The sequence below is a fragment of the Daphnia carinata genome, chromosome 8 (assembly GCF_022539665.2).
Source record: "Daphnia carinata strain CSIRO-1 chromosome 8, CSIRO_AGI_Dcar_HiC_V3, whole genome shotgun sequence".
NCBI classification, from domain to species: Eukaryota; Metazoa; Arthropoda; class Branchiopoda; order Diplostraca; family Daphniidae; genus Daphnia; species Daphnia carinata.
Genome location: NC_081338.1, coordinates 4,407,644 through 4,426,725, shown reverse-complemented (window position 1 = coordinate 4,426,725; position 19,082 = coordinate 4,407,644). Strand labels below are relative to the sequence as shown.

General features: G+C 40.3%; 8 protein-coding genes across 8 annotated transcripts; 3 read left to right on the top strand and 5 right to left on the bottom strand.

Annotated features, from left to right (window-relative positions):
• Window positions 1-200: 200 nt before the first annotated feature.
• LOC132088211 (uncharacterized) lies at window positions 201-2,725 on the bottom strand. Its single transcript, XM_059496533.1, has 9 exons — window positions 2,472-2,725; window positions 2,331-2,411; window positions 2,181-2,270; window positions 2,042-2,113; window positions 1,226-1,948; window positions 696-1,166; window positions 557-637; window positions 403-492; window positions 201-338 (listed from the first exon to the last, which is right to left on the bottom strand). Exons 5-9 carry the CDS (start codon window positions 1,649-1,651, stop codon window positions 285-287), a joined length of 1,122 nt encoding a protein of 373 aa, XP_059352516.1. The 5' UTR covers window positions 1,652-1,948; window positions 2,042-2,113; window positions 2,181-2,270; window positions 2,331-2,411; window positions 2,472-2,725; the 3' UTR covers window positions 201-284.
• A 14-nt stretch (window positions 2,726-2,739) lies between these two features.
• On the bottom strand, window positions 2,740-5,593 carry LOC130704275 (uncharacterized). Its single transcript, XM_057525758.2, has 7 exons — window positions 5,460-5,593; window positions 4,930-5,102; window positions 4,789-4,862; window positions 4,610-4,729; window positions 4,127-4,529; window positions 3,003-4,063; window positions 2,740-2,942 (listed from the first exon to the last, which is right to left on the bottom strand). Exons 3-6 carry the CDS (start codon window positions 4,798-4,800, stop codon window positions 3,606-3,608), a joined length of 993 nt encoding a protein of 330 aa, XP_057381741.1. The 5' UTR covers window positions 4,801-4,862; window positions 4,930-5,102; window positions 5,460-5,593; the 3' UTR covers window positions 2,740-2,942; window positions 3,003-3,605.
• Window positions 5,468-7,996, top strand: LOC130704277 (inositol oxygenase-like). The gene is made up of 6 exons (XM_057525761.2): window positions 5,468-5,608; window positions 6,286-6,453; window positions 6,512-6,715; window positions 6,782-7,050; window positions 7,695-7,790; window positions 7,862-7,996. The coding sequence occupies exons 1-6, from the start codon at window positions 5,585-5,587 to the stop codon at window positions 7,968-7,970; spliced, it is 870 nt and encodes a 289-aa protein (XP_057381744.1). The 5' UTR covers window positions 5,468-5,584; the 3' UTR covers window positions 7,971-7,996.
• Window positions 7,997-8,013: 17 nt separating this feature from the next.
• LOC130704274 (HSPB1-associated protein 1-like) lies at window positions 8,014-11,116 on the bottom strand. The gene is made up of 4 exons (XM_057525757.2): window positions 11,024-11,116; window positions 10,917-10,966; window positions 8,788-9,668; window positions 8,014-8,710 (listed from the first exon to the last, which is right to left on the bottom strand). The coding sequence occupies exons 3-4, from the start codon at window positions 9,652-9,654 to the stop codon at window positions 8,414-8,416; spliced, it is 1,164 nt and encodes a 387-aa protein (XP_057381740.1). The 5' UTR covers window positions 9,655-9,668; window positions 10,917-10,966; window positions 11,024-11,116; the 3' UTR covers window positions 8,014-8,413.
• LOC130704278 (uncharacterized) lies at window positions 9,728-11,017 on the top strand. Its single transcript, XM_057525762.2, has 6 exons — window positions 9,728-9,906; window positions 9,978-10,132; window positions 10,194-10,247; window positions 10,308-10,443; window positions 10,507-10,635; window positions 10,692-11,017. Exons 1-6 carry the CDS (start codon window positions 9,849-9,851, stop codon window positions 10,805-10,807), a joined length of 648 nt encoding a protein of 215 aa, XP_057381745.1. The 5' UTR covers window positions 9,728-9,848; the 3' UTR covers window positions 10,808-11,017.
• Window positions 10,909-11,769, bottom strand: LOC130704181 (DNA replication complex GINS protein PSF2-like). The gene is made up of 3 exons (XM_059496665.1): window positions 11,242-11,769; window positions 11,019-11,185; window positions 10,909-10,966 (listed from the first exon to the last, which is right to left on the bottom strand). The coding sequence occupies exons 1-3, from the start codon at window positions 11,593-11,595 to the stop codon at window positions 10,909-10,911; spliced, it is 579 nt and encodes a 192-aa protein (XP_059352648.1). The 5' UTR covers window positions 11,596-11,769.
• A 1,915-nt stretch (window positions 11,770-13,684) lies between these two features.
• LOC130704118 (uncharacterized) lies at window positions 13,685-14,850 on the top strand. Its single transcript, XM_057525596.1, has 5 exons — window positions 13,685-13,844; window positions 13,906-14,011; window positions 14,075-14,226; window positions 14,286-14,360; window positions 14,426-14,850. Exons 2-5 carry the CDS (start codon window positions 13,919-13,921, stop codon window positions 14,679-14,681), a joined length of 576 nt encoding a protein of 191 aa, XP_057381579.1. The 5' UTR covers window positions 13,685-13,844; window positions 13,906-13,918; the 3' UTR covers window positions 14,682-14,850.
• Window positions 14,851-14,867: 17 nt separating this feature from the next.
• On the bottom strand, window positions 14,868-16,018 carry LOC132088243 (uncharacterized). Its single transcript, XM_059496654.1, has 2 exons — window positions 15,136-16,018; window positions 14,868-15,067 (listed from the first exon to the last, which is right to left on the bottom strand). The coding sequence occupies exons 1-2, from the start codon at window positions 16,009-16,011 to the stop codon at window positions 14,870-14,872; spliced, it is 1,074 nt and encodes a 357-aa protein (XP_059352637.1). The 5' UTR covers window positions 16,012-16,018; the 3' UTR covers window positions 14,868-14,869.
• Window positions 16,019-19,082: the final 3,064 nt, after the last annotated feature.

Genomic DNA, 19,082 nt, shown 5'->3' with positions numbered 1-19,082 from the left:
GAAACGCTTTATCAACATTTTTATGGATGTACAGCAACGTGAATACATGTCCATATTTATATTTAGCACGAGATTATACTACGTCGGCTATTGTGTGCTAATAACAATTCCGTTTGCCACGAAATAATTCCATATCTATATGACATGACAATTAAAAGGAGTCCAACCCGCTTGAAATTCCTATAGAAAAATCCTTAAAAAGTTGTTTTTGCAGTGTCAAGTTACAAGTACGTAAAACAGTATTAAGCATTAGTTAAAAAAAAACATTTAACTTACATCTACTTCTAACTTTTTAATTCGTTTAACATTATTATGTAAGCTGCGGTTGTCTCCAATACCTGTTAAAAGTAATCAAAAAATCGATAGTATGCAAAATAAGCAGAAAGTTTGTTAAAATCATACCCCAAGAACGAGTTGCTTTGACAACGTGATCATCCCGAACAACTTGAAGTGTTGCAGCGTCCTGGGAATTTCCACTATCGCCAATGTAATCTAATAATTGGGTACAATGGAGGTAAACAAAAAATAAAAGAGATCGCTGTTTGTGACATTCTACCTGACTGCGCTGATACGAAGGGTTAATATCCAATATGGTACAGTCTCTCAGACATCTCAGGCTACGAATGCATCGTTGATTCTAAGAAAAAAAAATAATTACTGGCTTACTTGAAATTAAAATAAACACAATATTTTACGGCATTGAAAATTTTGTCGGCAGTATGGCATATCAACCATAAGCGAACTAGGCAATCAACCAAAGTGATAGAGGTCCAAAGTGCAGTAATCTTCAAGTTAGGATTCCGAAGTTCAGATATAAATGCATCAGAAAACAGAAGAAGGCAGACGGACGAATGAATGCAGTTGATCAACAAAACTGTAGAAAACTGAGTCCGCAGAAAGGCAGTAGCTCCCGATAGTTGAGTTGAAATGGATGAGAAGCGGAAAAATTCTTTTGAAGACGGACGAACAATTACTTCTTCAGCCAATTGTCGATAAAAGATGACCAACAGTTCCCCGCAGGTGCAAAAGATTACCACAGACACATCTAAAATCATATAACTCTCGAGACGAATGAATTGCTGTAGTCTTTCAAGTAGAGAGATAGAATGTTTCCTGTTACTTTCCACGAGCTCCACGTATGTTGCGCAAATGGCTTGACTGTTACACTTGAAAAGATTTACTTTTTAAAAGATTTACTTTATGAATTATTTTTTTTTTTAATTACCACGAAAAGGGTCCAAACTACTCCGGCGGTGGCGAAACGACGAACTCCGGACAACTTAGGAAGGCACAACTGTATATCAACCGGATTCAGTTGGTTGCAAAATGAGTCCAGAAATCGGTTCAATTTCAAAAGTAAAACTAGGTGAATGCTGCAGACGCTGAAGAAACGGGTAAAGCGGTCGAACAAGATAATGCTGGCAATCAATTTTACGAGGAAACCTTTAAAATGAGGAAGTGAACGTATAACGAACACGTACAGGCCAGCCTGAGACATAACCAAAAAAACAATGCTGCCACAAAGTTTAGTTTTCCATTTGCTAGATCCGGTTGCAGAATCAAGACCAAGAAAGCGGAGGAGACGATGAAGACCAGAGGCTGATCCGTTGAACCGATTCCTTAGCCCAGTCATGTCTGCATAATCCGTCATAGTCCCGCTAATGGGCTTTATGCATTTTTCCGAGAAATGCCATCACCATGACAACGTGCTGTTGATCGGATTGTATTCAATTAGGTTGAAATGTTCCAAACGAGACGTCCATCGTCAATTTTTGATCATTAGCGAGCGTCAATAAAGAGGAGAGCGAAGCAATTAATGGTGATTAACACGTTAACAGCTGAGAGCCATGAGCGAGCGCGAATATTCGCTATTCGCCATGCATGGCTGCGTAATATTGTAATACTACCGATGACTGCCCAAGCCGCATGAAATTCCTATAGAAAAATCCTTAAAACGTTGTTTTTGCAGAGTCAAGTTTCAAGTAGTTAAAAAAGTATTAAGCATTAGTTTTTAAAAAATCACATTGAATATTAAACTTACGACTACGTTTTCCAGCCTTTAAGTGTTTAATTCTTTTAACATTATTGCGTAAGCTGCCGTTGTCTCTAATACCTGTTAAAAGTGATGTATCAGAAAATCGAAAATTTGCAGAATAAACAGAAAGTTAATTAAATCATACCCCAAGAAAGAAATCCTTTGACAACGTGATCACCCCAAACAACTTGAAATTTTGCAGCGTCCTGGGAATTTCCACTATCGCCAATGTAATCTAGTAATTACAAGGGAGGTAAATAAAAAATAAAAAACATCGCTGTTTGTGACATTCTACCTGACTGCGCTGATACGAAGGGTTAATATCCAATATGGCAAAATCTCTCAGACGTCTCAGGCTATGAATGCATCGTTGATTCTAAGAAAACAAAACAAAATTACTGGTTTAGTTGACATTAAAATAAACACAATATGTTACGGCATTGCAAATCTTGTCAGCAGTATGGCATACCAACCATAAACGAACTAGGGAACCAAAAAAAGTGGCAAAATCCCAAAGTGCAGTAATCTTCAATTTAGGATTCCGAAGTTCAGATATAAGTGCATCAGAAAAAATAAGCAGACAGACGGACGAATGAATGCAGTTGACCAACAAGATGGTAGAAAACTGAGTCCGTAGAAAGGCAGTAGCTCTCGAGAGTTGAGTTGAAATGGATGAGAAGCGGAAAAATTCTTTTGAAGACGGACGAACAATTACGTCCTCAGCCAGTTGTCGATAAAAGATGACCAACAGTTCTCCGCAAGTGCAGAAGATCACAATAGAACCATCTATAATCATATAACCCTCTAGACGAACGAATTGCTGCAGCCTTTCCAGTAGAGAGATGGAATGTTTTCTGTCACTTTCAACAAGCTCCACGTACGTTGCGCAAATAGCATGACTGTTACACTATCAACAGGTTCATTTCTTAAGAATATTAGATTTTCTTTGTGGTTATAAAAAAATTACCACTAAAAGGGTCCAAACTACTCCGGCGGTGGTGAAACGACGAACTCCGGACAAATTAGGCAGGCATAATTGTAAATCAACCAGATTTAGTTGGTTGCAAAATGAGTCCAGAAATCGGTCCAATTTTAGAAGTAAAACCAGGTGTATGATGCTGACGCTGGCAACGCGGGCGAGGCGACCCAACAAGGTAATGGTAGCAAACAGTTCGACGAGGAAACCTTTAAAATGAGCAAGAGAACGTATAACGAACACGTACAGGCCAGCTTGAGACATAACCAAAAAAACAATGCTGCCCCAAAGTTTGGTTTTCCATTTGCTAGATCCGATAGCAGAATCAAGACCAAGAAAGCGGAGGAGACGATGAAGACCAGAGGCTGATTCGTTGAACCGATTCCTTAGCCCAGTCATGTCTGCATAGTCCGTCACGGTCCCGCTACTGGGCAGCTTTATGCATTTTTTTCGAGAAACGCCATCACCTTGACAACGTGCTGTTGATCGGATTGTATTCAATTATGTTGAAATGTTCCAAACGAGACGTCCATCGTCAATTTTTTTATCATTAGCGAGCGTCAATAAGGAGTAGAGCGAAGCAATTAACGGTGATTAAGCAGGAGGATAACAGCTGAGAGCGATGAGCGAGCGCAAATATTCGCCATGCATGGCTGCGTAATATTGCAATATTTCCGATGACTGTCCTGAAGCAATAGGAGCAAATAAGCTGGGCAAAAAATGACTAGAGTAGCGTAGAATATTCGGATCGATTGGCGGGATTGGAGTAATAGCACTTGTAGTTTGAAACTGCATCGACGGCTGTTGATAGATGGACGGAACAGGAGGGGATGTGCCCGGCGTCTGAAGAGTTTGAAACAGGATCGGGGAAGGATGCGGGCGAGCAAGATCACGATGATACTGATGTTGTGGCTCCGGAAGAGCATTATTCTTCCAAGTGACAAGACATAAAGGTTCCGTTTGCATTGGGCTAGCCGATGCTTCAGTGGACGAGTTTGGAGATTCTGGTTCTGATCTAGCAGATCCTTCTCCAGCTGAAGCTCCATTATTCTCTACAAAATAAAAAGATATGAATGAGTACATGGGTTGTTACAATACAAAATTCTATCACGTACCTCTTCTTTCGGGATCAGATGCTTCACTAGGTGAAGTATGGAGCAATTCCCGCTTGCGACGAATTCGGTACATAGTACTACGTACATTCCAAAACGAGGGAATCAGAGGCTCTGGTACGCCACGTTCCATTGCCTGACGACGCAGTTGATCGTATACTAAACGTACTGAAGCAGCAGTGGCTGGTTGTGGCGAACCCGATTCACTGGCTGTAACTCTATCAAACTGCGTGACCAGCTGACGACGAAACTCTTTTTCAATGAGATTTGGTGCATTCGGTGGATGTAGATGCTGGATCGCTTTGTTACGACGAGAGAATTCCATCCGTCCGGTCTCGTGATCGACGCGACTGCTAATCAGACGGACTTTGCATCCACGTTGAGCGCAACACCAATAATCACCTCCCTAGATGTTAAAAATATTGATGAATAAAGATATTGAATTAAAAAACGAGATTAACAAGGATCGTAAAACAAAACTCATACCTTATATTTGCGGTTGTGATGGAAATAGTAATCCTGATGAATAACAGCCATTTTATCACACTTGGTGCGGCAGAACACTACTTCGACGACATTGGAAGGAGAGGAGGATGGCCAAGGCATCTTGAGAAATATGAGATCACTGAGACGAAGTTGTCAGTACACTGATGAACTCTTTTCACCTTTGCACCCATTTATGTAGGGTACTCGAAACTCCTTGCACGCGAATCGTATTTTCCATTGGCCGATGAGTGTCCTTGAGTCAGAGACTCACATTCGAATTTCGCAGAAAACGGCCTATATGTCGTCATAATTGAGATTACCTGGTTATGGGTAATGGTTCCACGTATCATCGTGAAAGACGAGAGGGTGCGTGCAAATGTGCTGAAATTTTATAGTTGGGGTGTTAGGCGTACTTCCTGGAACCCAGGTATTAAATCTTCTAGAGCATCCCCTTCTCTAATGTCATTGCCTCGTTAGGCCGTCGTTTCATTGCCTGCCATAAGAAATCAAGTTACATTTAGGATTCCTAAGAAAGACTTGTTAAGCTTTTGCAACTAAAACTAGATAAATTGCCTAAGGATTTTCAAAAGGAAGTTCAAAATAACATAACAAGATAGAAAACAAGGACGTAAGTAGGAAATACGGCGCCCGCCAAATTTATCGTTGCACGACGTGTTTCGTTTTGGACGAAGGTATTTAGCTGGGGGCATCATCTGCGAGAGACTTTCTCTTTGCAACGGCCAATATAGCAAACAAGCCGATTTCATCGGTAAATTTGGTGTTTTGTTTTTAAAGGAGAAAAACATATGGCCATATAAGCAGTACGCATATCTACAGATAGTATCATTACCTTTGCAAGAAGAACACCATGAACCAGGATGGTGCAGCGTTGGAGGGCAGCAGCGAGTGGAATTTCAGTGCAACGCTAGACAGTGAACTAGAACGACGTAAGAAAAATACCAGCTAGGAGCCAAAATGAGAATCATTGCCAAACATCAGGTATGTTATTAAAAAGATGTTTTCTTCTTTTGTTACAAGACTGTACATTCTAAAACGTGGTTTTAAAGTTTTACGTGCCATCTAAGTAAGAGCTGTTCTTGCTAGAAGCACATGGCCAACAGTGTGAGACGCGATACGGATTTATCGAGACATTGCCATGCAACGACATGCAATTTGCGTATTTTTAATTAGTCTAATTAATTTGAACGAGTTAGTAAATAGTATTGTTTTTTTAAATCCACACTACGATAATTTTTAGTGACATTAAATATTTTGTTGTTAAAACCATTTACGCGTTTTTCTTGGAACTGGCAAGTTTTGACGCCATCTTGGGAGTTGGGAGGGTTCATGTCTTCAGGGGTTGGAAATTGGGGAGGGGATTGTTTTTCTCAGATATCATGGGGGCTTTCACTATTCAATCAAGAAAATATTCTTCAGCCGTTGCTTATCTGTTATTGAACTTTCAACTTATCTTCTACTTGCTTTTCAATTTCGAGGAACATTTCGTAAAAACATGATTGTTCCTATCACAGCCACAATAGCAAGGTTCAACTGGTCAGTTGAATGGCCGCCGAAGTTTCTCCTAGCCAAATAAGAGTATCATTGACTCCACTTTGAACTTTCTATTTGACTTAAAAGGATAAAGGAAACTATTAGTTAATTACTTGTTTTTGTAGGTCGAATGTACGGACATTTCCAGGATGATCCGACCCGAGCCAATTTTCGCAAATAAACCCATAGAGGCGTTTCGCCAATACGATGGTATTGACAGTATTCACGAACGGGTGTTTCGCACCTACAAATTGATGCATACATATCAAACAACGGAATTCGCCCAGGGCAAAGTAAACAATAAATTATTACCAATACTTATGCCAATTAACAATATAATTCGTTTTGTAGCTGAACGAATGGTGCAAATTCGATCGCTTTTCCTCCACAATTATGGAGGCTTTAGAACGGCTCAACAATCTAGTAGACGAATCTGATCCTGACTCGGATCTACCAAACATTGTTCACGCCTTCCAGACCGCTGAACGTATTCGTGAATCTCATCCAGACCGTGACTGGTTTCACTTGACTGGTCTAATCCATGATCTGGGCAAGGTAATCTAGTAACTAACCTGTTATTTTCCTGTCAACAGCAGTCTTAATGCTGGATTTTTTGTCAAGGTTATGGCGTTTTACGAGCCGCAGTGGGCAGTGGTCGGTGACACCTTCGTTTGTGGTGCTGCTTTTGCCCCATCTATTGTCTACCGTTCAAACACTTTTGATGAAAACCCGGACTTGAACGATCCTCGTTACAACACCGAATACGGCATTTATTTCCCCAAGTGTGGGCTGGATAAGGTGACCATGTCTTGGGGTCATGACGAATACCTGTACCGAGTATTGCGGAATCACGGCACTACGCTACCGGACGAAGCTCTCTACATGGTCAGGTATGTTACATGAATTACTTTTAATTGTTTATTTTCTCGAAAATACGGTTGGAAAAATCTAAAGAAAATGTGAAAAGAAAAACAAGCGACGCCCAGCGTGTGTACGGCAGTTGCGTTTACAAATCCGTAATTAGATTTGGTAAAAAGTTGAAGAAGGAGCTCATCATGGCGCGTAATGCACTGAAGCTCGGAAGAACTGGCGGCGTGAATATGGAGGCTAGGCTTGAAGGGATCCCAGCAATGGTACTGATTGTCTGTCCAATGCTGTCAAATTGCCTTTCTTCCACCGAAAGAGGAGCGGCTTGATTGAGAGCCAAGATCAATCCCAAAACCAAAACAGTTGCGAAGAATTTCATCCTGTAAAAGATTTAAATTAAATAATCTTGGAAACGTTGAATTTGAAAGAAGAGTTAGCCAACTTACTTGGTTTCGTTTGATGAGGACTTCTGGATGTGATTGATTCCTTACTGCCTCACGCTGGGCCTTTAAATACTCCCCGGAAGTTTGGAAAGTTGTAGACGAGATCCAAATCTAAGCGATGAATTGGAATTCTGAATTTGATTCTCCTCGTTATATGACAGGAGAAAATTGTGCACATGTTATTGCTTTTCACACGACTTCGTTTATGTCTTTATGATCGTCAGGTATCACTCGTTCTACCCGTGGCACTCCGGAGGCGATTATATGCACCTGTGCTCTGAACGTGACTTGCAAATGCTGCCATGGGTCCGCGAGTTCAAGTAATCCTAACCTACTTTTAACACTTTATTACATACGGTCACAGATCGTAAATTCTCATAATTTTATACAGTGAATTTGACTTGTACACCAAAAGCGATTCTATTCCCGACGTGAAGGCACTCACCCCTTACTACCAATCACTGATTGACAAGTATATTCCCGGAATTGTTCTTTGGTGAATACTGCCATTATTGAACGAGAAAAACATTGCCGATGTGGACATGACCGACTATAAGATGGTGCAAACACATTGCATTTTTTGTGCTTCTGGCATACATGATATACATTTTTCTTAGTCTTTTTAGAGCACAAGTATTTTATCAGTATTTCAGTTTCATTAAAAATCGGACAAATGTTATATCAATATGCAATGGGTAATAAACTTAAACTGATGTTCACTTTCTCCGCTATTTTTAAAGCTAATTTCATACTTGTGGAGAGATACGATGAACCCTCAACAATTTGAAAGTTAACTGCCCCCAATCTGGCATAAACGCGAGGCAATTCGTTTTATTACTAAGTTGAATCAGAAGAAAAAAAAAAAGAAATAGTTCCTAGGGACAACTTGCGGAAATTAAACTAACAAATGTGACACAAAAATAACCTTCGATGATCGATGTTTTCAAGTCTTGAATTCATTTTTGAGAATCTGTGAGACAGTTTCAATAACACGCGGATGACAGAAGGCTCTTACAATGTCGAGAGCTTCAATTTTTGAATGGGCATCAGCGGAGCGAGCCTTTTTTACTTTAGGCTCGGAAGATTCTTTACAAATAACTGGAAGAATCCACGGCTCGTCTGGCAAAGCATCAACATCTTCTGGAACATTTTTGCTATCAGTTTCGTTATCCTTCAATGCTTTGAAACAATACTGAACGAAGTTTTGGATTTCATCCAGATCTGCATACGCCATATCTTCCTGTTTTATTTAAAAAACAATATTATAAGTCGATATCCGGCAATAAAGGATTTAGAAAATTTAGGGCAAAAGTATACTTCGTTTGGATTAAGCAATTCGGAAACCAGATTCGGTGGTAGATTACGGGAGGTATGCGCCACAAAGAACTTGACCAGCGATTCATGAAGACGGGCTTCCTGATCATCGTTGGTGAGTTCCAGCCAGGTGTTGATGCTAATTGACAACTCTTCGTTGCGCACATGATGCCACCAATGCCTCGGAACGAAGAGGACATCACCAGGAAGTAAGTCTACCACGTGAGGATGAGTACCCTCGATATCGGGTATTGTTCCAATCCATTTTTCAAAGTTGATCCTGCTGTAAACACTCGATTCTTCGTATGGTACTCGTGTTGGCTTGAGGAAATCAGTATCTTCGGGAGGAAAAAGAATCCAGCGCTTCCTGCCGGATAACTGGGCCACTAGGTTACATCCATAAGTATCATAATGGCACGGGGTGTGGGCACCAGCTGTACCCATCCAGAACGTTGATTCAGCTCCATTTTTTTCGGGATAGCCGAAAGCTTTCCATTCCGTCATTCGCAGAACTTCCGAATTAAAAATGTCCTTCATATATTTGTAACCATAATAAAGGAAATGTTTGTCCGTTTCTAAATCACTCATTTCCGGGTTACGCACATAACTAGAATTCTCGGACCACTTGATGAACTCGGAGTATGAGCACTTGATATTGTCAGATTTACCTTCCCATTGAGGTTGATCTCCTCGGGAATTTCTGCTACCCACTCGGCATTCTAATTCCATTTGATGAAACAAATTATTCCACTCGCTTTGAGAAAACTTTAGCATAGGCCACGAGTCGATTAATCCACGGAAGACTAGAGGCTTTTGAACGCGGCTAATTAACCGCCGAATCTGTGCGGGATCAGGGCTATTTGTCGCCATCTCCCGGTGATTATCTGAAAATAAAAGATAGCCATCTTGCATTAGTTATGTAAAACAGAGACAATAACAAAATCATCGCCGAGCCAATATTTCAATGTTTAACGGAACGGTTGCAATACGTCAGTCTTAAATGTGTATCCAACAATAAAACGAGCTGCTTAATTCTCTGCGGAGAATCGGAGAAAATTTAAGCTATGGGATCGCATTCCAATTCTAATCTTGCCATTCCATTTTATGTACCTAATCTAATCGGTAAATCTAGACCAACAAGAATTGCAAGGGAAAAATTTCATACATACTAAATCAACGTTTTTTTCTAACAGGTTACGCAAGACTTATACTCATCATCATAGCACATCACGTAAAAGATGAATCTCCAGAGATAGCTGTACTCCTCTATGCAATTTTTGCTGCATGCGATGGAATTGATGGTTATGCGGCAAGAAAATTAAATCAGTGTTCAGCATTTGGGGCATGGGTAAAAGATATGATTTAAAAAATCAAAGAAACTACCTTTAATTTATACTAATTCTTTACAGCTGGATGTAATAATAGATAATATTGGAAGGACTATGATCTGGTCAAATTTTAAGGTAATTTTACAGTGTAAATTGATACCAACAATGATGTTTTGTAACTGTGAATACCCATAGTGGGGGTTGCTTGTCGCAAACCTGGAATGGATCACCTATGTGTGCAACCACTGTCATGGAGCAGGGTGGCGAGAACAACTGTGGAAAGATTCATTTGCAAATGCTCCAATCTATGTGAACAAAGTTATGGCAAAAGGTGCTGGATTGGAAAAATATCCAAGAAGCAGATTTCATGTAATTAACTATAATTAACAAATAGGTTTCAAAACACCTTATGGGATCCTTGCAGTTGGAGGTCTGCATGTACTACCAATTTGGATGTTTGGTTGGGACCGCAATGTTTTTACATCACATCTCTCATTCTTGCCTTCTTGGATTCCAGTTTCGGGTATGTAAAAATCAGGGGACAATTGGCAAGTTTGAACCACATTATGCTTTCATTAGGATTCCTGATTTTACTGGCTGGGAGGATTCTTTGTGCATTGGTGGAGTTATGGTGTGTTAAAGTACATCTAAAATACCTTCTAAAGGACAACAATAGCAATGAAAAGCCAAATTAAATTTAAGAGTTAAGTAAACACTACCCCTAGTCGAAATGCATCACAATAACAGTAATGAAACTCAGTAAGGACAACACAGAAATTTAATAGTTGATATGAGGTTACTCACATGCTTGTTGAACAAATTTATTGGGTCTGGTTGTAGGCAGAGTTTTTCTCCTGCAAAATCATAAGTTGATGAGAATACATACTTTAGAGTTTGATTGTTAACCATACCTGTCTTAGCCTGAATAATTGATCCAAAGCATGAGGTAGAAATGGACGAACTGTATTAATTTCCATCACAGTGAGGTGGTCAACTTTAGCAAGAGAGCCACCAATCTTCAGGAAAGCATCAACCGAAGACCTTAGCTTTGCAATTCTCATATCCCAAATGTCCTACAATATAATAATTGTGAATCAACTGAGATTCTTTAGAGGGTTTAAAGCAATACCTTGACTAATATGCGAATCTCATCTGTGTTGGCTATGTCATGAGGAGCAGCTCCAAGAATGAGTTGTGTTGTAACCATGTAATGTTCGTCAGGCATGGGTGTGAATGTCTTTGACTGACCCTCGTCTTCTTTGATCTTTGTCAGTGTCTCGACTGTCATCCATTCAGGCGCCGTTAGTCGACATTTCTGACGTTGCTTTAAATTTAGAGCCATCCATAATGGAACTTGAACTGGTATACCAGGTCTAAATGGACCAACTTCCCCACAGATTAGATATAGCCGATCGTGACTAAAGTTTGGTGTGATCTGAATTGACTGATTCTCGGCCAAGAATTCTACTTCTGCCGGATTCATACTCGTCAGTTATTTACTCCTCGATTACATATACACAAAATGTTACACCAATTCGAATTAGGGGGTGTAATTCCAAACTATTGGGTAAATTTTCCATCAACAACATGCCGTCGCCAATTCATTATTCGTTTAGCCGGGAAACTGATCCAACGTTGCCAAATAGCAATAATACAGGCACGCAGCAATAATTTAGAGTACAAACCCATTAGCCCTCTAGTAGAGCAGTGGACGATTACATCCAACATGAAACAAATGCTAAAGAGGCTGCGCGGTAAAAACTGTTAATGGCTGACCCACAAGTAAGCGATTACAATCTAGTAAATGGCATTCGTGTGGCCGTAACAAAAGTGCTTAAAAATCTACCTAAATCATTTTTCAGCTAAAACCATTAGCAGTTTACGACATGGGGTTGATCCAACAACAGCTGCCAAATTTCCTTGGTCACCTAGTTCACTCTAAGTCTTTCTATTGGCCAACACAAGTCATGTCCACTAATCGTTCAAGAAAAGATCCATCAGTTAAGATATGCCATCGGTTACGAGGGTCGTAGAAATAGTTAAACGTGGCAGACAATCTAGCGAACCCCTACTTTCGCCATCTGCACTCTTTTCGAATTTCGGCAACCATAAGATAATGTTCTTTGATTCGGGGATTGTTACACGTACATATTTCGCATGAGTAACGATTTTTCTCAAACACTTGATATCATCACCCACTCCATCTTGCCTGATGTTGGTAAATTGGTTTGTACGGACAGGTATCAATCCTTTCCGTCTCTGGCAAAGAAAAAGCTTACAAAATACGGGAACTGATCAACTATGCATGCAACTCTGCACAAGTGCCAAATGTTTGAAAGCCCTTCACGAGAAACAGATGTGGTCATTAGAAAGTTGGCTTTGGGTTAACCGTGAGCTTGAAATCTACGCCCAGAAATTTGCGGAAATAACAAAGGAAATCAACAAGTGGATTAGAACGCAAGAATATTCAAGCATAAATTTTGTTGAACAGTTAAAAACAGCCATTTTTGCATAGCAAAGTGGCTGAAAGAAACCAACATGGACGTCGTGCAGACTGTAGGCAGTTACACAAGAAAATTGCAGCATCATCTGGTATGCCGTGCTGATTGTTGAAAGAGAAATCAAATTGACAACTTTCACTTTAAAGAAAATTTCAATTCAAAACTTACGGCCACGATAAAGAGGAAAAGCCTTGCAATACGCATATGTTTTTACTGTATGCGAAAACATGTTTCGATCGATATCTACTCGTTATAGATTATCTTGTGTACATTGGCCTAATGTGGAAAAGAAGCAGGGAAGTGGTTTTATCTACGCCGTGCGTGTTTTGAACTCGAAGTGAAAACGAAAGTGTTCCGCTCGTCCGAGACGAAGACACGCCATCCACGAAGGTTGAGAAGAAAGTGCCGAACTCGATTTTCATCGTTCTTCACAGAGTGGGTCAAGGACTTTGAGGGAAATGAGCCTGACCATCTCAGTTTTAAAAGTCTATTTTCCCTCTTTAGTTGAGAAATGAAAATTAAAGAAAGCCAGGGTAGAGCCTACTCGTGGGATTTCTGAAACTGAAGAACGCCATTGGATATTTTTAATTAGATGTTATGGTAATAAACAAGGTATGCTCGGCAAGAAAGGTAAGCGTACATATCCAATTTTCATTTTGAAGAAAGAGATAAAAAGTTGACCGCTATGCTTGGAGGGAACAGGAACTTTCTCTTTCGAGACTTTCGATCGCTTGGGCTTATTGACTCTACGCAAAAAGACTAACGTTTTCGATATAGAAAACTCGTGTATGCCCTTTTTTTCTCTTGTACATTCCTGTTTGCGTTCTTTTCCTTCCTCTTGCATTTCGCACTGTTACCTTTTTAAACCATTTCTATATACAGAAGTCTCAAGCGACAACACCTATGCACTACGTGTTAGTTAAATGAAAACCATCATCCGCATCTTGTTTCACAGGTAATAGCCAACGAGTGAAATTTGTTTTTACGTTTCCGATTCACTGCCAACGAGAGCGAAAGCCGGCCGTTGTATAACACACTATTTCCTCATCACGTGCTTCCCATATACACTACCTTTTCGCTTTCAGTCTTTCTCTCTCTCCCTTTCATACGCTGTGAGCCCCGATCTATAAAAGAGGCCAGCCCTGCCAAGTGAACACAACAGTCTCACCCGTCCAACAGTCCAAGCTGCTCCGTTTGCTTTCCCTTTCATTTGAGAGCTATAGACACACAGGTAAAATATAATTGCACAGCCACGATGTAAGACTAACTAATGTTTTCTTTTTTGAAAATAGTGAACGGTTCAAGATGTTTGTCGTCTACCTTATTGCTGCTGTTTTAATTGCTCAAGTGCAATCGGCCGCCCTTCCTGAATCGGAAGCTGTGCCTATTGAGACAGTGGTTAGTAAACTAATATGGATTAAATTAAAATGCGAAATCAATGTTAAAACATTTGTTTTTAAGATTATCGAAACTAAGGAGAACAAGGAAGCAAAGGCATCTGTGGACACGGTCGATTTCGCACTACTCGAATACACAGAGAAAGATCACGAGAAAGATATCGACTCTTACCTGGACACTGCCGTCCAAGCTGATAAATTCGGATGCGGATCGAGGTTGATTTACTTACGTCTTATATGCAATATAATATTACCATAAACATCTTTGCATACAGGCTGATCTGCGAGCTCCATCGACGAGCTGAAAGCGAATTGCTGCCGGAAGAAGTTCTTTTGCGATCAATGTTCGAGTAAGTGATTGATTTCAAAATCGATTTCCGCGTTAAACTAACCGAAAATGATTTAATGTCTAAAGTGGTAAGCCTTTGGCTGTTTCGTCTGACGGACCCAAGGTCGCCAAAGGACGCGGAGTCTTCCAGTACGCGGCGTTCATCGGCTCGACTGCCAAGAACTCCGAAACTTGCAGTCGCGCTTTCTCGCGCTGCCCGTTCGACTCAGACACCATCCTGATCGTTTTCAGGGCGATCGGAACCTCTCCAGCTCTTAAATCCCTTTCTCATCCTTTCCCCAGTCACAAACTTCAGCCACCTAAGGAAATCGCCTCATCTTAAACGTTACCTCTTATTAACTGCAATCCTGCCAGTTTTCAGCAGTTTTTAACCTACCCATTCCTTTTTATTCATCAAATCACTCATTATACCAACCCAAGAGTTTTATCAATTTTTTTATCGTCCCCATTAAATGTTGCTGACTTAAACAAATACAAATTTTTATATTATATACCTTTAGAATGTATTTCTCAACACAAAAGCCAGTCTTTGTGATCCACTGGACGGCATTCATACGGACAAGTGACGATGTGATCGGCAATGTCTTTCCGGACGACGTCCAGCCCAGTGAAATTATGACCGATCCTGCGTGTAGGGAACGGAAAACTCGGCACAACATGGGCCAATTTGAGAGCCCAGTGATTGCAAAAGTAAGCATCGTGAGCCATCTGCAAATGGAACAAGATAATTGAATAGATGTTGTTTAAAAAGAAATGTTATAAAGAACATTCGCTACCACATCAAAGGTGGCAAATGGCCAGACAAAGAAATCCAATCGATTTTGATCTGTTTGATAATCGTCGTTCTGGCTGGTCCAGATCATGGCTCGACCCAGCCGCTGGATGAGGTCTCGTCGCTGGACGTTCTTGGCGCCCCAAAGTCCAGCTAACATAAATCCACCGTGACTGGGATGATCCCTCATGACGTGGAACGTGTAATTCGATTGTAGCCATTGTTTGACAGCCGCCACTTCACGCGGGATAATTTCACTGTCGACATCACGTGACATGAAACGATCCACCATTGGATCGAGCATCACTAGAAACCTCCACATTCGAGGATTGAGTCTTTGAATAAGAGCGGACGTGATTTCTTTCGTGCGGATGCTGTCGACATGACAGAGATCGACCTCGTGCGGATGCCCATCATTGCAACGCAATGGGCACAGGTACCTGAGCTCGTCATCTCGGGATAGATTGTGATACACCCGCATGATCCAGCCGGGATAATAATGTTTGATGCGGATGGCTTTAGCTTCGATGGAAGCAAAGTAACGTTTCCGGACGTGTTCATCTTGATCCGGCTGACCGAACAACGTGTAACTAACCACTGATTGATTGAATCCTCGCCTGTCAGCCTCTAAGCTACAAGTCGATTGATGGATTTGACTGGCATTTGTTGATCCGGCAAGTCCGTCGCAACCACATCCGATTGTCTCCGGATATCCTTCGACAGACAAATGTTGATGTTGTTGGTACAGTTCTATCATTACCTGTCGAGATCCGTAAAGAATCACGATGGCCGACGTGAAGAGGAAGCATCCAGCCAAGGTCCAGTAATACTTGGTCCTGTTCCTCAGAATTTTGTAGTTGCTGGAATGTGTCCAGCACATTCTTCTATATTTTAAACTAACAAATATTTAGATGGACACCTACCTCGTCAGTGGTTGAAACGTGAACTGAATTTCCTAGCAGGAAAACTGTGGCAGCTCCTGCTCCATAGAGTGCCTTGAACCCGCTTGTACTTGCACTGCCTTTAACAACAATAATAAAAATAAAAAAAGACTTCTAGTGGTAAGGAAATAGCCGAAGGCGTTTGTTCCGCACTGGCAATTATGGCGTATTATTATATATTTTTTTCCCTCCCATTTTGTGCTGAAAATAGGGGATCTGATTGCGATATCATCAATGCCACCTGTTCTAGCTAGGACTACCTTGAAAACTACGGAATCTCTTTGTTTTCATACCAGATGGCGTGGCATTTCGTGAGTTGCGTGAAAATGGTTACGTCATCGTCATCCCTTTTGAATTTTACTCCACCCGAAAGACACGACTTGTTTGTCCTCCCAACGTTTTTATTGTTTCAACTAGTTCAATCGTGCGATGAAAAAAAGGACATCCTTGTAACTCAATGCATCCGTGAAGCGGTGCTAATGTCACAATTTCACGCACTTGGTTATTTTTTTCTGGAACTGATGAATAGTTGAATGGCAAAAAATGATTATTGCCATCTATTAGAAGGGGACTTTTAGCCGCCCTATTTTTAAAAAGAACAAATCTATGTTTTCACGAATGGCTTGGCTGATTATACAATTGAACTAGTAGCTTTGCGTTTCGCAACGCTTTTACACAACGTCGCCTTTGTGTAACTTGTTTTCACTCAACGTACACATCGAAACCACAGAGAAAAAAAAATCAAGTAACTTATGTAAAAATCGTTTAATATACCGTTGTGATTGCTAAGCGCCAATCAATTCCACCCAAGCATGTCGTGATCACCATATTTGGGAAAGAACGAAATGATATCACGGTGATCGATCAACGTTTCACGATTGTAACAGGAAATATTTTCAATATTTGAATGAACGTTCGATACACATCGAGCACATGCAAATGGGACCTCCCACGCACTCGTATATACAGGAGTTACGACACGTTGTAAATTAATCAAGGTTAATGAGGCCAATAAAACGTAATTGTTTATTCTATTCTTTTGATGTCGTACTGTAAACATTTCAAAAACGTCTTGACTCTATTTTTAGGGATGTGCGGTTAGCCATATCGTGTTTCGTGAGTGTCATATATACTTACACGCATGACATATTAAACGTATAATAATGTCCGTGCAACATAAACTTGTCTGGTTTCACGACAGGCTTCCCCCTCCCGCTTTGGTAATAACAACAAAACTGAAATTTCGCAACAAAAACAAACCGTCCCTGAAATTATAATGCAATTATGAGTGTATACCGTGTACACAAGAAGGACGATCTTCTCGGCTTAATGTTTTTGGTTACGCCTAAAAAATCTGCACGTTTGGCAAAGCCCATTATGTTGTTTTTTCTTCCGGGATTCTTGGACGATGACATCGGCTGAGGGCCACACAATATTTGTCCGATGGCGTAGAAATGATTACCCCCGTACACGCACATTCATAATATAAAGAAAATGTTTATTTTCAAATGCATCATAGAAGAACGACGTATAAAACTTTTACAATCAAACCACATCGTATAAAGTTTTCTGTTATTATCGAATAAATGTGGTTGACGAAAAGGAATGGGGAAATCGTTTTTGACCACAAAACAACTGATATAGTTGTTGATACGTTCTGTATATTACGTATCGATATGTGTGTGTACGAGGAAGCGATAAAACGCCATCATAAAGAGCCACTGCTGGATGCGTGTGTTCTACCATTCTAATGAAGATTGGGGTTCCGCCCTTTTTCCCAATAAATGCCGGCGGAAAATTACAAAATGCCGGGAATTTTGTGGTGGAACGGGGGGGAAACCTCAAGAAGCTGTCGCAATTCTCCGATCATGGAAAAAAATAAACCAACAACGCAAACACAATTTTGCGTTGTTGGGTTTTTTTTTTTTGGCTGTCTCGGATCAGTAAAACCAGCTATAAAATCCCTTTTCCTTTTCCTTTTATCTATTTTGTCATTGTTTTTTTTTTTTGGAAAAAGATACGCTCACTTTTATTTTTTTGCATACGACGACAAGGTACTTTCAAAACAAGAGATTTCAAAGCCGAATTTACACGAGCCATTTGTTTATACGTACCTTCACGAGTTATTGCCCAGCAATGCACCTCTTGGTGTGGCCTTTTTAAAAGAACCTTAAGACAAATAACTCAAGGAATAAGAACATTGTTATTCTTTCATTTAAAACAAGACAAGTAATAAACGGAAAGAAACGAGGTCTGGTGACGTTAAGCAATTCCTTTCTCTTCGTGTATACAACGAGCGTTGGCATAAGACGACATTCAATCGTGACGAGTTCTCGATATGCAATAAAATGTGTAAACCAACGTGTGGATGATTAGCCTGCAGATATGAATTTTATACAATCTTTCCTTTTTGTTGATGAAATGCGAATAGTTTTTTTTTTTTTTTTTCAAATTTCTCCAACCATGCTGCCTTGTTTTCAATCCATAACGTCCATACGAAAGTTGTGTCAACGAAGGCCGAAAAAAAAAAAGAAATAAAAAAAAACTTTCTCTTTTTTCTTGTTGTTGTTATTTTACCTGTACACGATGACCTATGTGATTAAAAGGACAACGAACCAATAAAAAAAAGATGACCTTACTCAAAAAGTCCGTTTTAACTCGAGGGCTGTTGAACCAAACGTACCTGTGGACCCAAAATGGGCCATCCCTTTCTAAAATCCTACATTTAAACAGGGGTTTGAATAGGGGAGAGAATCTTATATTGTATAGTTGAATGATTTTGAGGGGAAGGAGTCATCCGGCGTGTTGGAGCCATTCATCAACACATGTTCGTGCGGACGCATTCGGAAAAAAAAAAGAAGGTGGGGAAAACATGTGTTTATAATTTGTATGCAAATAATTGCGAGTTTTGCAACTCTTGTTCCCCTTCTGTCTAGCTGTAAAAACCTAGGAGAATAAAATACTATAGTGGATCAAGGCTATTGATAACAAATCTAGATTGTTCGTGGAA

Coding starts and splice junctions, on each gene's coding strand:
- LOC132088211 (XM_059496533.1), bottom strand. CDS start 1,651: ATGACGGATTATGCAGACATGACTGGGCTAAGGAATCGGTTCAACGGA. Junction 1,167..1,225: donor TAGTTTGGACCCTTTTCGTG/GTAATTAAAAAA, acceptor AATCTTTTCAAG/TGTAACAGTCAAGCCATTTG. Junction 638..695: donor CCGACAAAATTTTCAATGCC/GTAAAATATTGT, acceptor TTTTTTTCTTAG/AATCAACGATGCATTCGTAG.
- LOC130704275 (XM_057525758.2), bottom strand. Junction 4,530..4,609: donor ATCACAACCGCAAATATAAG/GTATGAGTTTTG, acceptor TTTAACATCTAG/GGAGGTGATTATTGGTGTTG. Junction 4,064..4,126: donor ATCTGATCCCGAAAGAAGAG/GTACGTGATAGA, acceptor TTTATTTTGTAG/AGAATAATGGAGCTTCAGCT.
- LOC130704277 (XM_057525761.2), top strand. CDS start 5,585: ATGAGAATCATTGCCAAACATCAG. Junction 5,609..6,285: donor GAATCATTGCCAAACATCAG/GTATGTTATTAA, acceptor TTGTTTTTGTAG/GTCGAATGTACGGACATTTC. Junction 6,716..6,781: donor TAATCCATGATCTGGGCAAG/GTAATCTAGTAA, acceptor TTTTTTGTCAAG/GTTATGGCGTTTTACGAGCC.
- LOC130704274 (XM_057525757.2), bottom strand. CDS start 9,654: ATGGCGACAAATAGCCCTGATCCCGCACAGATTCGGCGGTTAATTAGC. Junction 8,711..8,787: donor AATTGCTTAATCCAAACGAA/GTATACTTTTGC, acceptor TAAATAAAACAG/GAAGATATGGCGTATGCAGA.
- LOC130704278 (XM_057525762.2), top strand. CDS start 9,849: ATGGGATCGCATTCCAATTCTAATCTTGCCATTCCATTTTATGTACCT. Junction 10,248..10,307: donor TGATCTGGTCAAATTTTAAG/GTAATTTTACAG, acceptor GAATACCCATAG/TGGGGGTTGCTTGTCGCAAA. Junction 10,444..10,506: donor GAACAAAGTTATGGCAAAAG/GTGCTGGATTGG, acceptor ATTAACAAATAG/GTTTCAAAACACCTTATGGG.
- LOC130704181 (XM_059496665.1), bottom strand. CDS start 11,595: ATGAATCCGGCAGAAGTAGAATTCTTGGCCGAGAATCAGTCAATTCAG. Junction 11,186..11,241: donor AGATTCGCATATTAGTCAAG/GTATTGCTTTAA, acceptor ATTATATTGTAG/GACATTTGGGATATGAGAAT. Junction 10,967..11,018: donor TTCAGGCTAAGACAGGTATG/GTTAACAATCAA, acceptor ATGATTTTGCAG/GAGAAAAACTCTGCCTACAA.
- LOC130704118 (XM_057525596.1), top strand. CDS start 13,919: ATGTTTGTCGTCTACCTTATTGCTGCTGTTTTAATTGCTCAAGTGCAA. Junction 14,012..14,074: donor CTGTGCCTATTGAGACAGTG/GTTAGTAAACTA, acceptor TTTGTTTTTAAG/ATTATCGAAACTAAGGAGAA. Junction 14,361..14,425: donor CTTTTGCGATCAATGTTCGA/GTAAGTGATTGA, acceptor TAATGTCTAAAG/TGGTAAGCCTTTGGCTGTTT.
- LOC132088243 (XM_059496654.1), bottom strand. CDS start 16,011: ATGTGCTGGACACATTCCAGCAACTACAAAATTCTGAGGAACAGGACC. Junction 15,068..15,135: donor CATTTGCCACCTTTGATGTG/GTAGCGAATGTT, acceptor TTCCATTTGCAG/ATGGCTCACGATGCTTACTT.